Source organism: Impatiens glandulifera, chromosome 1, assembly GCF_907164915.1.
Source record: "Impatiens glandulifera chromosome 1, dImpGla2.1, whole genome shotgun sequence".
NCBI lineage: Eukaryota > Viridiplantae > Streptophyta > Magnoliopsida > Ericales > Balsaminaceae > Impatiens > Impatiens glandulifera.
Window position 1 is genome coordinate 20,879,255 of NC_061862.1, and position 21,564 is coordinate 20,900,818.

Consider the following 21,564-nt stretch of genomic DNA (forward strand, 5'->3'; position numbering starts at 1 on the left):
TATTATTACAATTTTAAATATATTTATGAAATATCATTATATTAATATATTATAACATAGATAAAAATGGTGAATAACATAAAATTACCGTAAATAAGGATTTTGGAAAAAAAAAATCATTTAAAAAATATTATACTTAATTTAAAAAATTGAATTCAAGACTAAACCGGTTAACCGATCGGAACCAGTAGAACAAAACCGATAAAACCGATATCAATATTGGTCGGTTAATTGATTTGTAAAATAAAAGATAAAAACAGACTTAATCGAAACCGTTTAACCAACCGGTTTAACATCTCTAGATAAATGAGAAGTAATGATATTTTTTGGATTGAGTTATTTAAATAACTCCCCAAATAAGTTAAGTTTATAATATATATAATATGAATTATTAAATATTAAATATTATTACAAATATAAAAATAAATAATAAATATAAATAAATTACAGGTATAAGTTTAATTAAACATACACAGTGTTAATAATTAAAATAAGAAGCTAACTAAATATCATAAGTAATTAGTGAGTTGTTTTATATAGATTGTTATCTTCAAGTTATGATCAAATTATATTTATATTATAATAATATTTATTAGTTTTAGTCATTTCATTTGATATATAACTTATATTATAGATTATAATTATGTGTATTTTTCTTCAATTAGATTTTTTTCTTTCTTAAATTATAATATTCAACTCTAACTCGTTAATAAGAATAAAGTTCAAGGGGTAATAATGATTTTGTGATAGGTTAACTAGTGCTTTGAACAAAAACCGGAAAATCGATAACCGAACCTTACCAATAGTTTACCAGTTTAGTTTATTGGTTAACCGAACCCGTTCTTTTACCGGTTAAACGGTTCGGTTTTCGGTTGAAATATTTTTCTAGCGGTTTAACCGATAAATCGATAATAATTTAATTATATATTTATATTTTATAATTTATATTAATTATTTTATAATATTATATATATTATAAATAATATTTAATAATATATATATATATGAATGATAAACTCAATGAAAAAATCAACGAAAACAAGTTCACGAATCCGACGTGGCCTTCCAGGTTGTCCCAACGTCCCAAAAACGGTTATTTCGGGTTTCGAAATTACCGTTTCGGAACTTTTAAAAAAATTCTCTCTCCTACTCACATGGCATGCCGCGTTGATTCGTGGACTTACTTTCGCTGATTTTTTCGTTGAATTTATCATTTTTCATATATATTAGTTATTTTTAAATTTTAAATTATAACTGGTATATAATTAATTTTAAAAAATATCTAATTTATATAGTTATTAGTTTAAAAATGGAGACTTTTAAAATACATTATAACATATTTTAAAATATATTATAATATAGAAAAAAAATAATAGAGAATACCATAATAATACTACTACGCAAACTAGAATTTTGAAAAAATAAATTATTTAATAAATTTAAAAATTAAAATTTGAGTTCACGGTCAAATCGGAACCGACTGGAACCAGTAGAATCAGATTCGGTAAAACCGATAGCAACACTAATCCGTTAACCGGTTTGTAAAATAAAAAGTAAAACCGGACTTAATCGGAACTGATTAACCAATTAACTTCTTAAAAATAAAAAATTATTATAATCAATGAGTTAGATATAATAAATAGAAACTTCTTAATATTATTCATCTATTTTTTAAAATTAATTATAAATAATGGTTCTAAGAGAATAAAGGACACACTAGTTTGATTCTCATTTAAAACTTCTTAAGTTGAAGTGTGTCATAATTGTGAGGTCATTTTAATATTTTACATACAAAATAAAATAAAAATAGAGTTTTTTTTAACGCTAACTATAATAATATATCAGTTTATTATCTCTTTAATCAATAATATCACTCCATAATTAATCATATTAACATTTTATTTTAAATAAAATAAAACTACTGTGATTGTATTTTAAAATCAAACAATAATCAAATATAATTTTATCTTCTCTTTAATCAATAATATAATCCCTTCATTAATTAAAATATTAAATACTTTTTATTTATTTTAAATAAACCACAGCCAAATAAGCCAGTTCTTCCACTCTCACTAACAACCTATTAATTTATGTAGAATCATGCCTATACTAATAAATCTCATATTTACAATTTTATATTCATATCACAGTGTCAACCATTCTAAATACTTCTATGGAAATTGTAGCTCGCTAGCTCCTTCTTTGATTGCCAAGTAGTCCCTGTTCATAAAAAAAATAATCTTATCACTTAACTTTTCATGACATTTCACCCACTACCTTAATTATTTTGCTGAAATTGCTCAATGTCTTCTATTATATTGTTCCTTTCCCAATATGTCTGGTTCTCTTAGATTCTTATTATCTTAAGCCCATTTCTTCATTAAACTATGAGTAGTCAAAAGATTTCCTCCTAAAATTCCAGGTTGTCTGAATTTCACAAACTGCCACTATAATTATGTTTTGACAAATATTTATTTATCTTATTGGTGAGGAAAATTGGCAGTATATAAAGAGAAATGATAGAGACATAGAGACATAGAATTTGAAATAATGAATGACGTGACAATTTGATTTGCTAAAAAATTAACAAATTTTTTTCTCTTTTTTCACCATTTTATCTTTTTTTCGGCCAGTAATGTGATGAAATGTCATTTTCTCCCTCATTTTCATTTTCATCCACTCTCTCAAATTCCATCTCTATCACTTCTCTTATATAAAAATAGAAAATATTAAGTGACAAAAGTCTTTTACTAAAAAAAAAAGTGTATCGAGTTAAATTGGTAGTCATTTATTGAATTTTTACCTATATAAGAAAATTGATTGAAATCGTGTTTTCATGTGAAATAATTATTTAGATTATAAATGTAATGTAAAATTAATTTATGTGCATAATAGTTAACATATAAATAAATGGAAAACATATATGAAATTGGGCCGAGCTTTGGGTTCTTAAAAAATATTACCGGTACTTAAAAGTAGGTCTCTTACAAATGGGCTTTCTTTTAGGTATGTTATATGGAGTTGGAGCGAAAGTGTTTGGTGGTAGAAATTAGCATGGTTTTGTTTTGAGTTATTTAAATAACTCTAAAAATCAAACTCATTTCAATTTTCACAATTCTATAATTCACTTAATTTATTAATTAAAATAATAAATACTTTATATTTAAAATTATTATTTCAATACCTTTAAAATATTTTTACTAAAAAAATTCGTCCACATTCAATCACTTTTAAAGACTTGAAAGAATGAAAAAATAAGATATGTCTTACTTGGCAAAGCTCCAACCATAATACCATTATCCTAATAGAAACTGCTCAATAAAAAGCAATGGGATGACCCTTTTGACTCTTAATAAATTTGGAAAGTTGTTTTATCGCTTATCAGATGGCCTCTCAATCCATATTTGAGCTATTTAATTTTTTTTTCATTCTACTCTAGTGGTGAGCATGGTGTCAACTCTATCTAATCTTGTTGTGAGAGTTGAACAAACCCTTATTATTTAAAATTATTTTTGTATTGTTGGCTCAACAATAGTCAAATACTCATTTTTTCAATAAACCTATTTATTTTTTAAAAGATCAACGCAATATAGTTTTAAAAGATAAAAGATCCAGGGCCGGATGGTTTTAACGTTCTTCGAGGCTAACTGGGGATTGTCGAACAAAGTGTTAGTGATAGGGTTTTAGACTTCTTTTGGAACTGTAGCATTAGTGATGGAGTTTTAGACTTTTTTTTGAACCGTAGCATGCTTATGCAATGTAATGCCACCGTTCTCAACCTTATTCCAAAGAATTTCATACCCGAAAGGATTCAAGACTTCCATCCCATATCATGTTGCAATGTAATCTACAAAATTATTTCTAAAATCATAGTCAAACACTTTAAAACTGTTATTTCAAACATAATTAGTCATGAGAAATCAACCTTCATCCCTGGTAGATCTATTTGCCATAACAACTTACTTATACAGGGATTATTAAAGGACTATGGCAGGAAGTCAATTTCATTTCGAGTGTTTTTTTAAGGTGGATATCCAAAAAAATTTTGATTCCATTAAATAGAATGTTATTCAAGGGTTCTTAATTATTTCTGATTTTCCTTACATTTTTATTGAGTAAATTATGTAGTGTGTTTTAAATTCTCACTTTATTGTTAGCGTGAATGATATCAATGATGGTTTTCCAAAAGGGAAAACAGAGTTAGACAAGGGGATCTCTCTCTTCTTACATTTTTGTCCTCATCATGAAAGTCTTTGGGTGCATTGATAAAATGCTTCTAAAGTACCGTCCATTTACTTAGTATCCATATTACAAGGAAGAAAACATCACTCATATATGTTTCGTAGACGATTTATTTATCTTGGCGCATGCTGATGTTGAATCCGTCAAAATTATCAAGGAGACATTAACAAATTTTTTTAGTGTTACATGTCTTACCATTAATCAGAGTAAAAGTTTGTCCTTCTACGACGATGTGAAGGAGGAAACAAAGGCAAGCATCTTCGACATCATGAGAATCAATGAAGGGTCATTACTAGTTCGTTATATTGGTATCCCTCCCTCGTCAAAACAACTATAAATATCTCATTGCATGCCACTGATGGAAGATGTGAAGAACTTTATCGTGGGATGGGTTACAAAGAGATTTTCTTAATTCAATAGTTAAATTAATGAAATTTGATCTTTTATTTATTTAGTAATAAATGCACATAAATAATAAGTTAACGACGTTTGAAACCGATAAAATAAACTTCGTTTTGTATAATTTTAATAAAAAAAACTCCAAATTGTAAACTTAAAAAAGAAGTCAGAAATCTCAATTAACTTATCGAGCCCAAATTTGACCATCCAATAAATTTTTAAATGTGATATATAATAATAAATTGAAATAGTATAAGTATATATGGATAACAATGTTAAAAATATATAAAAAGTTACTGTATAGTATATATTTATTATTATTGCATGTTCAAACTTTTTTGAAAGGGTAAAAGTAAGACCACTTACATGTTTTATATTATATTTTTAATTAATGTGGAAATGGTCCTAGATTCATCACTAGCTGGCAGTCATACTTGAAAAAATTCCAGTCCCCACACGTGAAGTGTCCGGGTGGTGACTGATGATGGTACAGTCTTTCTGTCTATATGGCTATTATGAAATCAGCCCCATTACACCAATTTCTTCAAACTCCATGCCACCCTTGTTTGGTGTTTATCAATCTTTTCAAAGGGGAATTGATTAATTTTGTCTTTGTCTTTTTCATTTTAGATTTTTCAAATAATCTTAACATAATCAAATATATAGTGGAATGGGAAATCATTAATTTGATTTTTAAATTTAAGAAGTTAACATTGCAAATTACATTTTAAATATGAATTGAATTGTAACCAGAAATATTTAATTTAATAATGAATAAAAGCAAAATGACATAATATGGGCTATGGGTTGGGCTGTCACTAAAGGGCAAAGGATAGTGGGTCTCAATAATTAGGTAGAATAATACAGAAATAAGCATGCATGCATCTGGACATTTGCATATAGATATTTTCTTTGTTAAAATATAAAATAATATATTGTGATTATAATAAACATAATCTTTATAACTATAATAAAATAATTCAATAAAATAATTTTTTATTATTCTAATATGGTATAAATTTGTTAATGTTTTTAGTCAATCAAGTGATAATTTTTCACTATTCATCAATGATTACTTTCTCTAATAATTTATTCATATATTTTTAATAATGTATTTTATTTTAGATATTTCAGTTGATATTTTTATTTTCTTCGACTATCATATCCTCTAAATTTTGTTTTCAGTTATTGGTTTATCCCAGTAGTTAATGCTCATATTTTTATTGGTCTTGTTTTAGTTGTTTTTGTCGAGAATAGAGAGTTGAATTTGATTTATTTTTTCCATGTGTTTGTAAAATTTTGTTTGATTGATCTTGAATTTTGGTTGTTGCTATTGTTGAGATTAAGGAGTTGAATTTGGTTTGGTTGTTATGTGTTACTTATTTAGGTTGGTCTGAATAGAAAAAGAGTTGGTTTCTGAGTGGATGATCAAATGATTGGGCAGAAGAGAGAAAAGAAAAGAGAAGGAAGAGAAAAATATTAAGAAGATGGTACCTTTTTGTTGTTCCTGCTGCTTCTGCCGTAAAATTATTTGGTTACATCGATTACTTATTGATATCGATTGCTGATATATTTACTAAAACGCACTCGGTTTCACGTTTTCGTTTTCTGACTGATAAACTCTCAAATGCTTATTACTGTACTTATATCGTGAGAGAATGCTATAATATAAGTAATAGATATAGAATATTATAAATTATAATAATATTAATATGATATAAATTGTAATAATATTAATATGATTTATATGTTAATTATAATAATAGACATAAATCTATGTCACCCTAATAAAATAATTCAATTAAATAATTTTCTATTATTCTAACGGTCCCAGACTCCCAATAATGTTGAGATTGACTGACTTTCATAAATGGTACCAAAGACCATTTTCTCACATGTGAACAAATATATTGATATAGCTAGCCCATATAAATTCATTCATTGCTCCTCCATGCCTTAACTTGGAGAGCTAGTTTAATTAGAAGCTCTTATAGTATTTGTGGGTGGCCATGGCTGATCATCTTTTCAAGCACTTGGTGGTGGTTAAGTTCAAGGAAGGAATAGTGGTGGAGGAGATTTTGAGTGGAATGGAGAAGCTTGTTTCTGATATTGATGCTGTCATCTCCTTTGAATGGTAAACTAGCTATAATTATATATTAATTTTACCCTTTTCAATTCAATTCCTTTCAATCATGTATTCATGTCTGTTTCAATGAATAGGGGAATTGACATTGAAAGCTTGGAAATGTTAAGGCAAGGATACACACATGCCTTTGTGATGACATTCAAGAGCAAGGATGACTACAATTCCTACCTTGCCCATCCCAAACATGTTGAGTACTCGGCTATATTTTCCCAAGTCATTGACAAGATTATCATGCTTGATTTCCCCGCCGTTCAATCCAAGTCTCCACCATGATCGATCCTCGATTGATCAAGCAATTACTAGAAGAATGTTTGTGGATGTTCATGATATTGGATGTAATGTTGGTTTGGTGATGGTATGCATTTGTAGCACTGTATTAAAGAGATTATATTGTACCAGTTTAATAAAATATCAATATTGAGTCAGATTTTATTAGCAAACATATCTGATCAGTAGATATCAAAACAGAGGCAGATTCACTAGCAGATTCACTAGCAGTGAGATCAGAGTTGAATTGCTGCCCATTTTTTATTATACATTCAATGACTTTGGGTTTATTCGAGATTAAGAAGTTCTAATGTTCAGCCCAATATTCAGAAACCTCATTTTTTTTAGTTAAAACAGTTTTTGGCTATTAAAGATTATTGTTTCACTAGTGGGAGTAGTTAAATATGTTGGGTTATTTGATTAAACTCCTAACTATGAAATAAAAAATCCGAACAGAAGTCTAAAAGCTAGAATCCCAGAAGTTCAGAAATCCAGAAGCCCAGAAGTCCAGAAACTCAAGAGTCCTTTTATATTAAATAGGGGCAGTGTTGTCTTATTGGAAAAATACTCTTGAGGTGTCCTCGTTATGCTATAAAAGGTGGAGGAAGTGGCTTATCAAAACACATCTGAAAGTCATCTAGCATACACTTGTAGAGAGATAGTGAGATCTCTAATTTGTTTAGCTTTTTTCTTCAATTGTTTCGTGTTTAACATTTGATTATAGTGAAGCTTCCTTTGAACAAGAGTCCTGTGGTTTTTACTCCTTGATTTGATGAGGTTTTCCACGTTAAATTCTTGGTGTTCTTGTTTCATTTATATTTCCTTTTATGAATGTTGTTTTCTCGCTCCTAAAGATCAAATCAAGTGGGGAATAGTTTATTATCACGAGTATGGTGATTATTCCGCTTTATTACCAACATAGTGGTATCAGAGTTTGATTATAAGCGTGTTTATTTTTTTATTGGTTTATGGATATTAATACAAACAAAATGATTTTGTTGAATGGTTCAAACTATCATATCTGTAAGGGTAAAATGAAAGATATTTTATTTGTGATGTCTTTGTATTTACCTATTTTTTGTAGTGTGAAACCTATCTATAAATCTTATGAGGAATGAGCTTTTGAGCATGAATAGGTATGTGGTTTCATTCGTCAATTTGTTAAAGAGAATGTTTATAACCACATACAAAATGAGACAAATGCACCTACTTTGTGGGGTAAGCTTGAGAATTTGTATGATTCAAAGACAGGAAGTAACAAATTATTTTTTCTCCAAAAGATTATTCATTTGTGATATAGTGATAGTGCTTCAATGGCTGATAACTTGAATGAGTTTCAGGGTGTTCTTGATTAGATGTCATGAATGAGTATAAACTTTGAAGACGATGTTCAAGGGCTTTGGCTATTGACTACTTTGCCTGATTCATGGGAGACTTTTAAAGTTTCTCTTTGTAACTCTATTTCTAATGGTGGAGTGACATTGGAGATGGCCAAAAGTGGTGTCTTAAATGAAGAATTGAGACGAAAATTTCAAGGCTCTTAATCATAGTCAAATGTGTTTGTTGCTGAAAACCGGAGAAGACATGATAGTAGAGGCGAGAAAGATAAGTCAAGATATAAGGGTCGGAACAAGTCTAAGTCAAAGTACAAGACAACTGAATGTTACCATTGTGGCAAAAGTGGACACGTGAAGAACTGTTATAAGATCAAATATGAAGTGAACGGATCTAAGCAAAAGAAAGATGATTCTGAAGATCGCTTCTCAACAACTACTTATAATCTCTTCACTATTCACGACGAGAATAGAATTAACCTTGTATGCGATGAGTCAACTTGGGTGTTTGACATAGGAGCTTCCATACATGTTACGCCAAAGAAAAATTACCTTAAATCTTATACTTCTGGTAATTTTGGAGTATTGAAGATGGGTAATAATGCCATAACTAAGGTTATTAGTATTGAAGATGTTTGCCTAGAATCTAGCAATGGGTCGAAGTTGCTGCTTAAAGATGTTCGACATGCTCCAGACATGAGGTTGAATTTGATTTCAACTGGAAAACTTGATGATGATGGTTTCTCAAGCTCCTTTGGTTCTGGAAAATGGAAAATTTCGAAAGATAACCTTATTGTAGCTTGAAGAGATAAGTTTTCAAATTTATATTTGATGCAATCTTTAATAAGTAAAGATAATGTGAATGTTCTACGAAGTAAAGAAACTTTAAAGTTATGGCACCGAAGACTTGGTCACATTAGTGAAAAGGGATTGAATTTGCTAGTTAAGCAAAATGCTATTCCGGGTTTGAATGAGACAGATTTGGAGAATTGTTCTCATTGTCTTGTGGGAAAGAAAACTCGAGTATCGTTCAATCATAATCCTCACTCAAGAAAGTTAGATCTCTTAGAATTGGTGCATTCAGACGTTTGTGGACCTTTAAAGGTACGAACTAATAGTGGTGCTCTTTACTTTGTAATATTTATTGATGATCATTCTAGGAAACTTTCGATCTATGTTTTGAAAACTAAAGATGAAGTTTTAAACAAGTTCAAGAAATTTCATGCTCTTGTTGAAAAAGAGACTAGAAAGAAGATCAAGTGCATTCGCAGTGATAATGGTGATGAGTATTGTGGTCCATTTGATGCATACTACAAACAATATGGGATCAAACATCAAAAGACACCTCCAAAGATTCCTAAGTTGAATGACCTTGCAGAAAGGATGAACAAGACAATTGTTGAGAGGATTAGGTACTTGCTTTCAGAAACAAAGTTTCCCCCAACATTTTGGGGTGAAGCATTACACACGGTGGTACATGTTATTAATTTAAGTCTTACAGTTGCTTTCGACGGTGAAGTTCTAAATAAGGTATGAACAAATAAACATGTTTCATATGATCACCTACGAGTATTTGGATGCAGGTGCTTTGTTCACATTCCAAAGGATGAAAGATCAAAGTTGGATATGAAAAGCCGTGAGTGCATCTTCTTGGGTTATGGACAAGATGAGTTCGACTACAGAATGTATGATCCAGTTGCAAAGAAGCTTGTTAGAAGTCGTGATGTTATCTTATTTGAATATGAGACTACTAAGGGAAGTGATCAAGCTAGAGTCATATGAAGAGACTAAAGATATCGAAGAATGGGTTGATGCTATGAAAGATGAGATAAAATCTTTACATGACAATCATACATTTGAGTTGGTAGAATTACCAAAAAGAAAGAAAACTTTGAAGGTGGGTGTATAGACTGAAGCAAAATGAGCATACTTCATCTCCACGGCACAAAGCTCGTTTGGTTGTCAAAGGGTTTAGTCAAAGAAAGGGTATTGATTTTGATGAATTTTTTCTCCTATTGTTAAAATGACTTCAATTAGAGTTGTCTTGAGTTTGGCATCTAGTCTTGATTTGGAAGTTGAACAAATGGACGTGAATACGACTTTTCTTCATGGTGAATTAGAAGAAGAGATTTACATGAATCAACCTGATGAGTTTAAGGTTAAAGGTAAAGAAAATTATGTTTGCAGATTGAAGAAAAGCTTGTATGGATTGAAACAAACTCCTCGACAATGGTACAAGAAGTTTGAGTTGTTCATGAAGAAACACAGCTATATGAAGACTACTTCCGACCATTGAGTGTTTGTACAAAAATTCTCTCTTAATGAATTTATTATTCTCTTACTTTATGTTGATGACATGCTTATTGTTGGTCAAAGTGTTGTGAGAATTAATAGGTTGAAATAAGACTTAGGGGAGTCCTTTGCGTTTAAGGATCTTGGACCAACGAACTAGATTCTTGGAATTAGAATCAGTCGTGATAGAAAGACAAAGAAATTATGGTTGTCTCAAGAACGATATATTGAAAAAGTGTTGGAGAGATTCAATATAGAGAAGGCCAATAGTATTTCCACACCTCTTGCAGCACATTTTAAATTGAGCTCTAAACTTTGTCCTTCTAACGATAATGACAAAAAAAAATATATGAAGAATATTCCTTATGATTCTACTGTTAGAAGTCTTATGTATTCCATGGTTAGCACAAAACCAGATATTGCTCATGTCGTTGGCACCGTGAGTAGGGTCCTTTCCAATCTAGGAAAAGAACATTGAGAAGCTATCAAATGGATATTGAGATATATTCGAGGTACATCAAGTTTGAGACTTTTCCTTGGGAATGAGAGTCCGGATTTAGTTGGTTATACTGACTCTAATATGACATGTGATGTTGATTCGAGAAAATTTACTTCTAGTTATTTGATTAATTTTGCAGGCGGAGCTGTTGTCTGGAAATCTAGACTTCAAAAATGTGTTGCATTGTCAACCGCTGAAGCTAAACTTATTACAGCAACTGAAGCTTGTAAAGAATTAATTTGGGTTAAGAAATTATTATCTGAACTTAGTTTTGTGCTGGATAAATACGTTCTTTATTGTGATAGTCAAAGTAAGATTTACCTTGCTAAAAAACTCAACATTTCACTCTAGATCGAAGCACATTGATGTGAGGTATAATTGGATACGTGATGTTCTAGATGAAAAGTTGTTGGTTTTAGATACAATGCATACATATGATAATGTCGCTGATATGCTGACCAAAGCACTACCAAAAGGCAAGTTCGAGTTTTGTTGTTCAACCGTGAGTTTGACAACAACCCTTCCATAGTTGTGATGGGGGAGTTTGTTGGGTTATTTGATTGTGCTCCCAACTATGAAATAAAAAACCCAGTCCGTTTAAGAAGTCCAGAAGTTAGAATCCCAGAAGTTCAAAAGCCCAGAAGTCCAGAAGCTCAATAGTCCTTTTATATTAAATAGGGTCAGTGTTGTATTATTGGAAAATGACTCTTGAGCTATCCTCGTTTTGCTATAAAAGGTGGAGGAAGTGGCTTATGAAAACACATCTGAAAGTCATCTAGCATACACTTGTAGAGAGATAGTGAAATCTCTTATTTGTTTAGCTTTTATCTTCAATTGTTTCGTGTTTAACATTTGATTATAGTGAAGCTTCTTTTGAACAAAAGTCCCGTGAATTTTACTCCTTGATTTGAGGAGGTTTTCCACGTTAAATTCTTGGTGTTCTTGTTTCATATATATATATATATATTTCCTTTTATGAATGTTGTTTCTCGCTCCTAAAGATCCAATCAAGTAGGGAACAGTTTATTATCACGAGTGTGTGATTATTCCGCTTTATTCACAACAAAATAAAGACAATTAAAAAATATTAAAGGCGTTGGAAGCAATAATTAATATTAAGATTTCCTATGATAAAGCTAATAAATAAAGATTACAAGAGATGGATAAAGTAGATCTTGATATATTAATTTCTTATTTTGTGACAATTTATTAGGGAACTTTACATAGATATTTATTGGACAATAAATTATTAAGGAAGTAGATGAGAACATTGGAAGAAGATATATAGTGACTTCTTAGGAAGAAACTAAGTCTCTTGAGAATAATTAATAATGCCACAAGAAATTAACAAGCTTAAGCTTACTTCAGTAAGAAGAAAATTCTTTTTAGAAAAGAGACTTGACGATTGCGGGAAGATGTGTATTCATAAAATACTCCTCCCAATCAATAGACGATGGATGAAAATTAAACGTATTTTCATCTATCTTGTACATTCTTCATACAATTCTTTGTAGTTTCTCTGTGTTGTTATCTTCAAATCTTTATAAAATAAATAAATATTGAATGCATCAAATCAAACAATGTTCATAGTAAAAGAATAATTTAATTTTGACTTACATTGATTTAAAATACAAGTAAGGTTTGTATATATCAACTAGCTTTATCACAAAATTGATCTTTCTACTAAGCTTTTCGTGAGTATTTCCTTTCATTGATAAACAAGTTACTTTTTGTTCACCAATTTTAAGCCCTGCAGTATTTGTTTTAATAATAAAATGGATCTTTCAATACAAAATTGATTAGAAAACATATATAATAGGTGAAATGAAAGAATTTACTCACCTTCAAGGGTATCAAGTAATGGAATTTCATGTATGCATGGAAGGCCTTAAATGTGTTAAATGACCTGACTTTGTCAACCTTAACAATCTTACCATTTTTCACAAACCAAGGATTAATGGTGAAGTACTTGAAGACAACCGGAAGTGATGGATTTCTCATAGAAGAGCTGATGTGATAAATTATTGTATCATGAAGATGCATTTGTTTCATGTTAACTATGATTGCACAAATCATTGCATTTACAACCATATCACTTGGGATCTGAAAAAAAAAACATTTATTTATTTTCATTTTTTTTAAAAAAATGTTATTTTTTTCTTGATGTTAAATGATGATGGATATATAATAGAAGTAAATATGATTACCAAATAAAAAATTGCTTGTGGATCAAATGCTAGACATTTCATCTTTCCTTTGCCATAACCAAGGATGAATCCGTTGATTGTTCTATAAGAAAACATTAATATATTAAATATTAATTGCTCCAAACTAATCAATGATATGATGAAAATGTATGAATAAATAAATATATACCCAATGCCTTGATTGGGAATGGGTCTTTGAACGTGCTCGAGATCATAGTTGGACGCATAATAATCAAAGAAATATCACCTTTTTAATATTTATATTCATCTATTTTTTAAAATTAATTAATAGTTCAAGTAAAGATCCCGAGAGTTGATTCCCATTTAAAACTTTCTTGGGTTGAAGTTAGAGTCATAATTGTAGATTAATTTTAACTTTTTACATTAAAAATAAAATAAAAGAATAGAACTCTTTTAAAATCTAACTATAATAATACATCATTTTATCATCTCTTTAATCAATAATATCATTTAATTCATTAATCAAACTAACATCCTACGTTAAAAGTAAAATAAAATTACTGAAATTGTTTTCTTTTTTTATGAATTTAACAATATTCAAATATCATTTTATTCTCTCTTTCATCACTAAATTCATTGATCAAAATATTAAATTATCGTTTATTTATTTAAAAATATACATATTTCATCATTATAAATTAATATTTTAAAATCATTTCATTACAAAAATATGTTAGACTCTCTATAAAAATAATAATGTTGGGTCAGCTAAAAAATATTATATTATCGAAAATTATTTAATCGACAAAGTAATAATTTATTATTTTACATGTATAATAATAAAATATAATTTTATTGAATGTTTTTTGAATTTCAAAATTTAAATTCTATATAATAGGATTCATTTATCGTATAAGTTGTTATAGTATAATCAATTATACAATCTTTTTTAATCTCACAATTATTAATATGTACTGTAAATGGTGTAATATCATATGTTGTAAGATGATTTTTATCTCAAAATATTCATCTTCAAGTACATACATGTAGTAAACAATCTTCTACTACTCTTCTATCTTCTCTTAACTTCTCTTCTTCTCTAATCAATCTTATACTATTCTCTTCTTTCTTGTTGTAGTAATCTCTAATGGCTTCCCATCTCAAAGGGGTGAAGCATACAACCATGCCATGTGAAATGCGTAAAGCATTGTGCGAGTATAAAAGCGAGAATCCAATTTCGTATCAAAAAGAGCTACAAAATAGGTTTCTTAAAATTTAACATCCAGTTTAGTCAAGTGACAAAATCGAATACAATTAGTCATCGTAATATCTCTCGGTTGATTTGACGAAACCTATTGCCAAATGACACAAATCCGCAAAGTTTCCAAATCTAGAAAAGACTTTGTATGAATGGATTCTTCAACATCAAGAGCGGGTAAATATATCGGGAGAGTTAATTCAAGAGAAGGCAAAATAATTTATGAAAATATTGTATGGTGATAATGGTCCAGAGTTTGATTACTCTTTTGGTTGGGTGAAGAGGTCTAAATCACGACATGATATCAAGTCCTTTAGGCGTTTTGGAGAAAGCAAGTCTGTCAATATGGTAGATGTGTATAGAAACTTGCCAATAATAAGAGAGAAACTAGGTTTGTTTGCCATGAAAATGTTTTCAACATGGATGAAACTAAGTTGTTTTATAAATTACAAGCTGATCATTCATTGGCTACAAAATAACTTGAAGGAAGAAAAATTGACAAAGAAAGAATTACAGTAGCCATTTGTTGCAATGAAGATGGGTCAGAGAAAATGCCATTATGGATTATCAGTAAGTTTGCAAAACCACGTTGCTTCAAAATGTTAATTTACAAAGTTTAAATTGCCAATATCGTGCCAATAAACGATCGTGGATGAAGTATTGTTTGAAGAATATGTTCGATGGTTTGACAAAAAGATGGATGGACGTAATGTTTTATTGGTTATTGACAATTGTCCTGCCCATCCAAAGTTAATTCAAGGGTTACAAAATGTTAAATTATTCTTTTTACACCCAAGTATAACTTCATAAATTCAGCCATGTGATGCAGGAATTATAAGAGTATTTAAGATGCATTATCTGTTGGAATTTAGACTATGTAGATTATTTTTATTATATGAATGGAAATGAGAATTCAAAAATAATTCTGAGAACGGGTGAGTCCCAAGAATAAAATCGAGTTAGTGGATTTGTCCACATTGGAAAAATAGCAAAATGTAGAATTTTTTCATTAATCCAAGTGAGGTTTAATTTATTTGCATAATGCATTTTATTGCATAAAAATAAATAATATATTTGGATTAAATATTAATTGAATGAGTCAGTTAAATGGGTATTAATATCAATGTGCAAATGAGAAATTTTTAATCAAATGCAATGATAAATGCATACGTTTGAAACCTTTCACATGCAATTGATGAAAATGCAATTGATTGCATTAATTGATTTTATTTCTACGTTAAAAAATTAGTCATTATGTTGATGGGCTAATTTATCTTTATATATCTCAATTGATCACACGTTGTCAAGAAGAGATATAACAATTGCAGAATTACATAGTTTATATTTTTTAATCACCCTAAATGAATTTTAATTGGTTTTATTTTTAACATCACAAGAAGCTAGCTACTTCTTAGTTTTTTAGAAAAACCCTCCATTGATCATTTTAATTGTGGCTTCACACAATTCTGCTTTGATCCCGGTGATAGTTCAGGTACGTTGGTCAAGTTCGTTGTGTAGTGATTCTGGTGCTGAATCACTACTAGATTTGTTGTACCCTGGGAGACAGCCATCTACGATAAGCTCCAGCACAAACGGGAGACGGTGGAACTGTTTTAAGGGAAATGTGCTAAGCACATGCCTCGAATCAACATCTCAATCGGTGATTTCGTTCTTTGTATATCTTATTTATTTTTATTTATTTGTAACACCATTTTATATATATATTCTGTTATTTCAAGACAAGATTTCTAACATTATCGTCGCAGATTTTGTCATTCTATTTTATAGGGTTTTGAGGTTGGAGAAACAAATCCAGAGAAGATCAATGTTCTAGATGAAATCAACATTGCTATCTCATCTTGGATGAACAATGTTAAGAATACCACAATTGCAAATTGTTTTCAACTTTGCAAACTTCGTTCGGTAGAAAATGTGGTTTCACAATCTTTAGAAGAAGAAGACGTTAGGGAATTATGGTCAACAATAAAGGAGTTACACTATTGTAACGCAATGGATGTGGATTAACTCTTTGATTATCTAGGTGAAAACGACATGACCGAGATTTTAACTAATGAAGAAATCACTGAGAGTCTTAGAGAAAACAATCAAGATGAAGACATTGAGGATGATAGTCGTGTTTTGGAGCTTGTTTCTCGCAAAGAAGCAATTATAGCAGCAATAGTGATTTTCTCCTACAATTTGATAGAAGAACTCCACAACTTCATAAATCTTTGCAAAATATGAGGGATGAGATTCAAATGAATATAATTTTTCATACAAAGTAGACAACAATGGACTCATATTTCACTAGTATATTATTACTTTATATATCGGTTGATCAGACCTATATAAGCCAAAAAATTATATTACTTCATAAATTTATCGAAATTATTACTTTAGCTATTCGGTTCGAGTCGAGACTGTAAGAATTTATTACTTTATCGAGGTTATAATTTTATCGAATATTATTTTATCGAGAGTCTATTGTATATATTCCCCTCAAAATGATCACTAATCAACCTTTTTTAAAACAAATAAGTATTTATTTAAATAAACCACAACCAAATAAGCTATAATTAGCTCTTCCATTCTCACTAAAAAAAACAACTATTAATTTATGTAGAATCATGCCACAACCTTAATTATTTTGCTCAATGTCTTCTATTATATTGTTCCTTTCCCAATATGTCTGGTTCTCTTTGATTCCTATTGTCTTAAGCCCGTTTCTTCATTAAACTATGAGTAGTCAAAAGGTTTCCTCCTAAAATTCCAGGTTGTCTGAATTTCTCAAACTGCCACTATAATTATGTTTTGACAAATATTTATTTATCTTATTGTTGTGGAAATTTAGCAGTATATAAAAATAAAAAATATTAAGTGACAAAAGTCTCCCACTAAAAAAAAATTTACCGAGTTAAAATGGGAGTCATGTATTGAATTTACCTGTATAAGAAGATTGATCGAAATAGTGTTTTCATGTGAAATCATTATTTAGATTATAAATGTAATGTTAAATTAATTTATGTGCATAATAGTTAACATATAAATAAATGGAAAACTTATATGAAATTGGGCCGGTCATTGTGTTCTTAGAAAGTGTTACTTAAAAGTAGGTCGCTAACAAATGGGCCTTCTATTAGGTATGTTATAATGGAGAGTTATGGCGAAAGGTGTTTGGTGGTAGAATAAGTTAGGGCCTGGTTTGGTTTTGAGTTATTTAAATAACTCAAAAAAAAAAAAAAATTAAACTCATTTCTCTCCCCCACAAATTCATTAAATCACTCAATTCAGTTGATAAAATAGATTATATTTAAATATTAAATTTTATTTTATTTATATATATCAATACCCTTTAAATATTTTTACTAAAGAAAATTTCTACCTCCTCAAAATCATCACCGATCATCATTTTTTTTCCTCTGTTATTCAAATAATCCTGCCGAACAAACCCTTATTATTTAAAGTTATTTTTGTATTGTAGGATAGCTTAACAATAGTTAAATAGTCACTTTTTCAATAAACCTATTTATTTTTTAAACATCAATGCAATATAATTTTAAAAGATAAAAAATTTAGGATTGAATGTTTTAACGCTACCTTCTTCAAGGCTAACTGGGATATCGTCGAACAAAGTGTTAGTGATGGAGTTATGGAGTTCTTTTGAAAGCGTAAGATGCTTAAGCAATGAAATACCACTATTCTCAACCTTATTCCAAAGAATTTCACACCCAAAAGAATTCCAGACTTCCGTCCCATATCATGTTGCAATGTAATCTATAAAATTATTTCTAAAATCATAGCCAAACACTTTAAACTGTTATTTCAAACCTAATTAGTCATGGGAAATCAACATTCATCCATTGTAGATCTATTTGACATAACATAATACTTATACATGGATTATTAAAGGGCTATGACAGGAAGTCAATTTCACCTCGAGTGTCTTTTAAGGTGGATATCCAAAAAACTTTTTATTCCATTAAATAGATTGCTATTCAAGGATTATTATTTATTTCTAATTTCCCTTGTATTTTTATTGAGTGTGTGTTTCGACTCCTCACTTTATTGTTAGCATGAATGGTATCAATGATAGTTTTTAAAGGGAAGATAGGGTTAGACAAGGCGATCCACTCACTTCTTTCCTTTTTGTCCTCATCATGGAAGTCTTTGAGTGCATTGTTAAAATGCCTCTAAAGTACCGTCCATTATTTACTATCCATATTGTAGGGAAGAAAACATCACTCATATCTGTTTTGTATACGATTTATTTATCTTGGCGCATGTTGATGTTGAATCCGTCAAAACTAGCAAGGAGACATTAACAATCTTTTATAGTGTTTCATGTCTTAGCATCATCCAGAGTAAAAGTCTGGCCTTCTATGACAGTGTGAATAAGGAAACAAAGGCAATCATATTCGACATCATGAGAATCAATGAAGAGTCATTACCAGTTCGTTGTCTTGGTATCCCGCTCTCTTCAAAACAACTCCAAATCTCTCATTGTAGGCCATCGATTGAAAATGTGAAAACACTATCATGGAATGAGCTACAAAGAGATCATCTTAATTCAGTAGTTAAATTAATGACATTGAATCTTTTATTTATTTATTTATAAATGCACATAAATAATAAATTAACGACGTTTGAAACCAATAAATCGTTTTATATAATTGTAATGGTAAGAAACTCCAAATTGTGAGAAAATTGTGAGATTGAAAGAAAAAGTTAGAAGTCTCACTTAACTTCTCATAAGGAGCCCAAACAATTGGAATTATTTTTAAATCTTATATATAATAATAAATTAGAAGTATAAAATATATATGGATAACAATGTTAAAAATATATAAAAAGGTAATGTATAGCATATATTTATTATTATTGTTCAATTTTTTGAAAAGGGTAAAAGTAAAACAACTTAAAAGTTTTAGGGTGAGTTCTTTTTGGGTTTAAAAAAAACTTCAACTAAAATCAATTTTCAAATCAATTAGTTTTCAATAATCATATCATTCATTTTATTAACTAAAATACCCTTTATTTTAAATTATTATTTTTTATTATATATATATATATATATATATATATCAATATTTTAAGTATTTTTACCAAAACTAATTATCACCTCCTCAAAATCATCACTAATCATTATTTATTTTCCCCTCTAATTAAAAAAAAAACTGAATCCAAACAAGATTTTATATTATATTTTTAATTAATGTGGAAATGGTCCTTTAGATTCATCAATGGCTGGCAGTTATACTTGAAAAATTTCAGTCCCCACACGCTGAATTGGCCGGGTGGTGCATGACTGATGATGGTACAATCTCTCTGAGTCTCTGTCTATAATGACTATTATGAAATCAGCCCCATTACACCAATTTCTTCAAACTCCATGCCACCCTTGTTTGGTGCTTATCAATCTTTTTCAAAGGGTAATTGATTATTTTTGTCCTTTTCAGTTTAGATTTTTCAAATAATCTTAACTAATCAAATATACAGTGGAGTGAGAAATTGATTTTTAAATTTAAGAAGTTAACATAATCTTTACACCTTTACCGGAATGTCTTCCATTTCAACTTATGACATTTTAAATGTGAATTGAATTTTTTAATATTTTAAAATTTCAAAAGTTAACATTATCTTTATACCTATAAAAATTTAAAGGTCTCCCATTTTAACTTATGACATTTTAAATATGAATTCAATGTAACTAATAAAGAATAAAAGCAAAATGACATAAATGTGGGCAATGGGTTGGGCTGTCACTAAAGGGCAAAGGACAGTGGGTCTCATAATTAGGTAGAATAATACAGAAATAAGCATGCATGCAGCTGGATAAAATAATTTTTTATTATCAAATATGATATTAGAGTTAATTTAAGTTGTGTCAATCAATGATTATCTTTTCTAATAATTTATATTTATATTTTTAATAATGTATTTTTTAGATATTTTAGTTGATGTTCTTATTTTTTTCCGACTATCATATCTTATAAGTTTTTGTTTTCAGTTATTGGTTTATCCCAATAGTCAATGCTCATATTTTTATTCGTTTTGGTTTTGGTTGTTTTTATTGAGAATAGGGAGTTAAATTTAAAATATTTTTTCCCTATTTTGTGAAACTTTGTTTGATTGGTCTTAGTTTTTGGTTATTGTTATCAAGAATAGAGAGTTGAATTTGGTTTGGTTGTTGTGGGTTATTGATTTTGGTTGGTCTGCATAGAAGAAGAGCTGGTTTTTGGGTGAATGATCAATGGATTGGGAAGGGAAGGGAAGAGAAGAGAAGAGAAAAAGATTAAGAATGATGAGTACCTTTTTGTTGTTCCTGCTGCTTCTGCCTGTGAAATTGTTTGGTTACGTCGATTAATTATTTACTGATATCGATTGCTGATATATTTACAAAAATTCACTCTGCTTCACGCTTTCGTTTTATATTGACAAACTCTCATATGCTTATTACTGTACTTATTTCGTGAGAGATATAGATGCTATAATATAAAATAATAGATCGGTAAGATATTATGATAATATTATAAATTGTGATAATATAAATATTATATTAGGTTTTTTATATGTTAATTATAATAAGAGAAATGATTAGGTGAGGGAATTTGGTGAGGGAATGACTTGGCATAATGAAAAAATCAAATAATTTTTCTCTTTTCTCTCTTTCCTTCCACTTTTACATTTTTCAACAAATGAAGGTGATGTCAAGTCATTCATTCACCAAATTTCCTCATCAAATTCTCCTTCTCTATCCCTCCTCTTGTAATAATATACATAAATCTATATAACCATAATAAAATAATTTTCTATTATTCTAACCGTCTCAATAATGTTGAGATTGACTGACTTTCATAAATGGTACCAAAGACCATTTTCTCACATGTGAACAGATATTGATATAGCTAGCCCATATAAATTCATTCATTTATCTTTATGCCTTAACTTGGAGAGCTAGT

At 29.3% G+C, this 21,564-nt stretch overlaps 1 protein-coding gene across 1 annotated transcript; it reads left to right on the plus strand.

Moving 5' to 3' along the window:
• Positions 1–6,596: 6,596 nt before the first annotated feature.
• On the plus strand, positions 6,597–7,349 carry LOC124921890 (stress-response A/B barrel domain-containing protein At5g22580-like). Its single transcript, XM_047462590.1, has 2 exons — positions 6,597–6,775; positions 6,862–7,349. Exons 1-2 carry the CDS (start codon positions 6,651–6,653, stop codon positions 7,058–7,060), a joined length of 324 nt encoding a protein of 107 aa, XP_047318546.1. The 5' UTR covers positions 6,597–6,650; the 3' UTR covers positions 7,061–7,349.
• Positions 7,350–21,564: the final 14,215 nt, after the last annotated feature.

Excerpts from the sequence above, each read along its gene's own strand:
- LOC124921890 (XM_047462590.1), top strand. The coding sequence starts at position 6,651 with ATGGCTGATCATCTTTTCAAGCACTTGGTGGTGGTTAAGTTCAAGGAA. Across the intron at positions 6,776-6,861 it reads GCTGTCATCTCCTTTGAATG|GGGAATTGACATTGAAAGCT; the intron begins GTAAACTAGCTA and ends TTCAATGAATAG.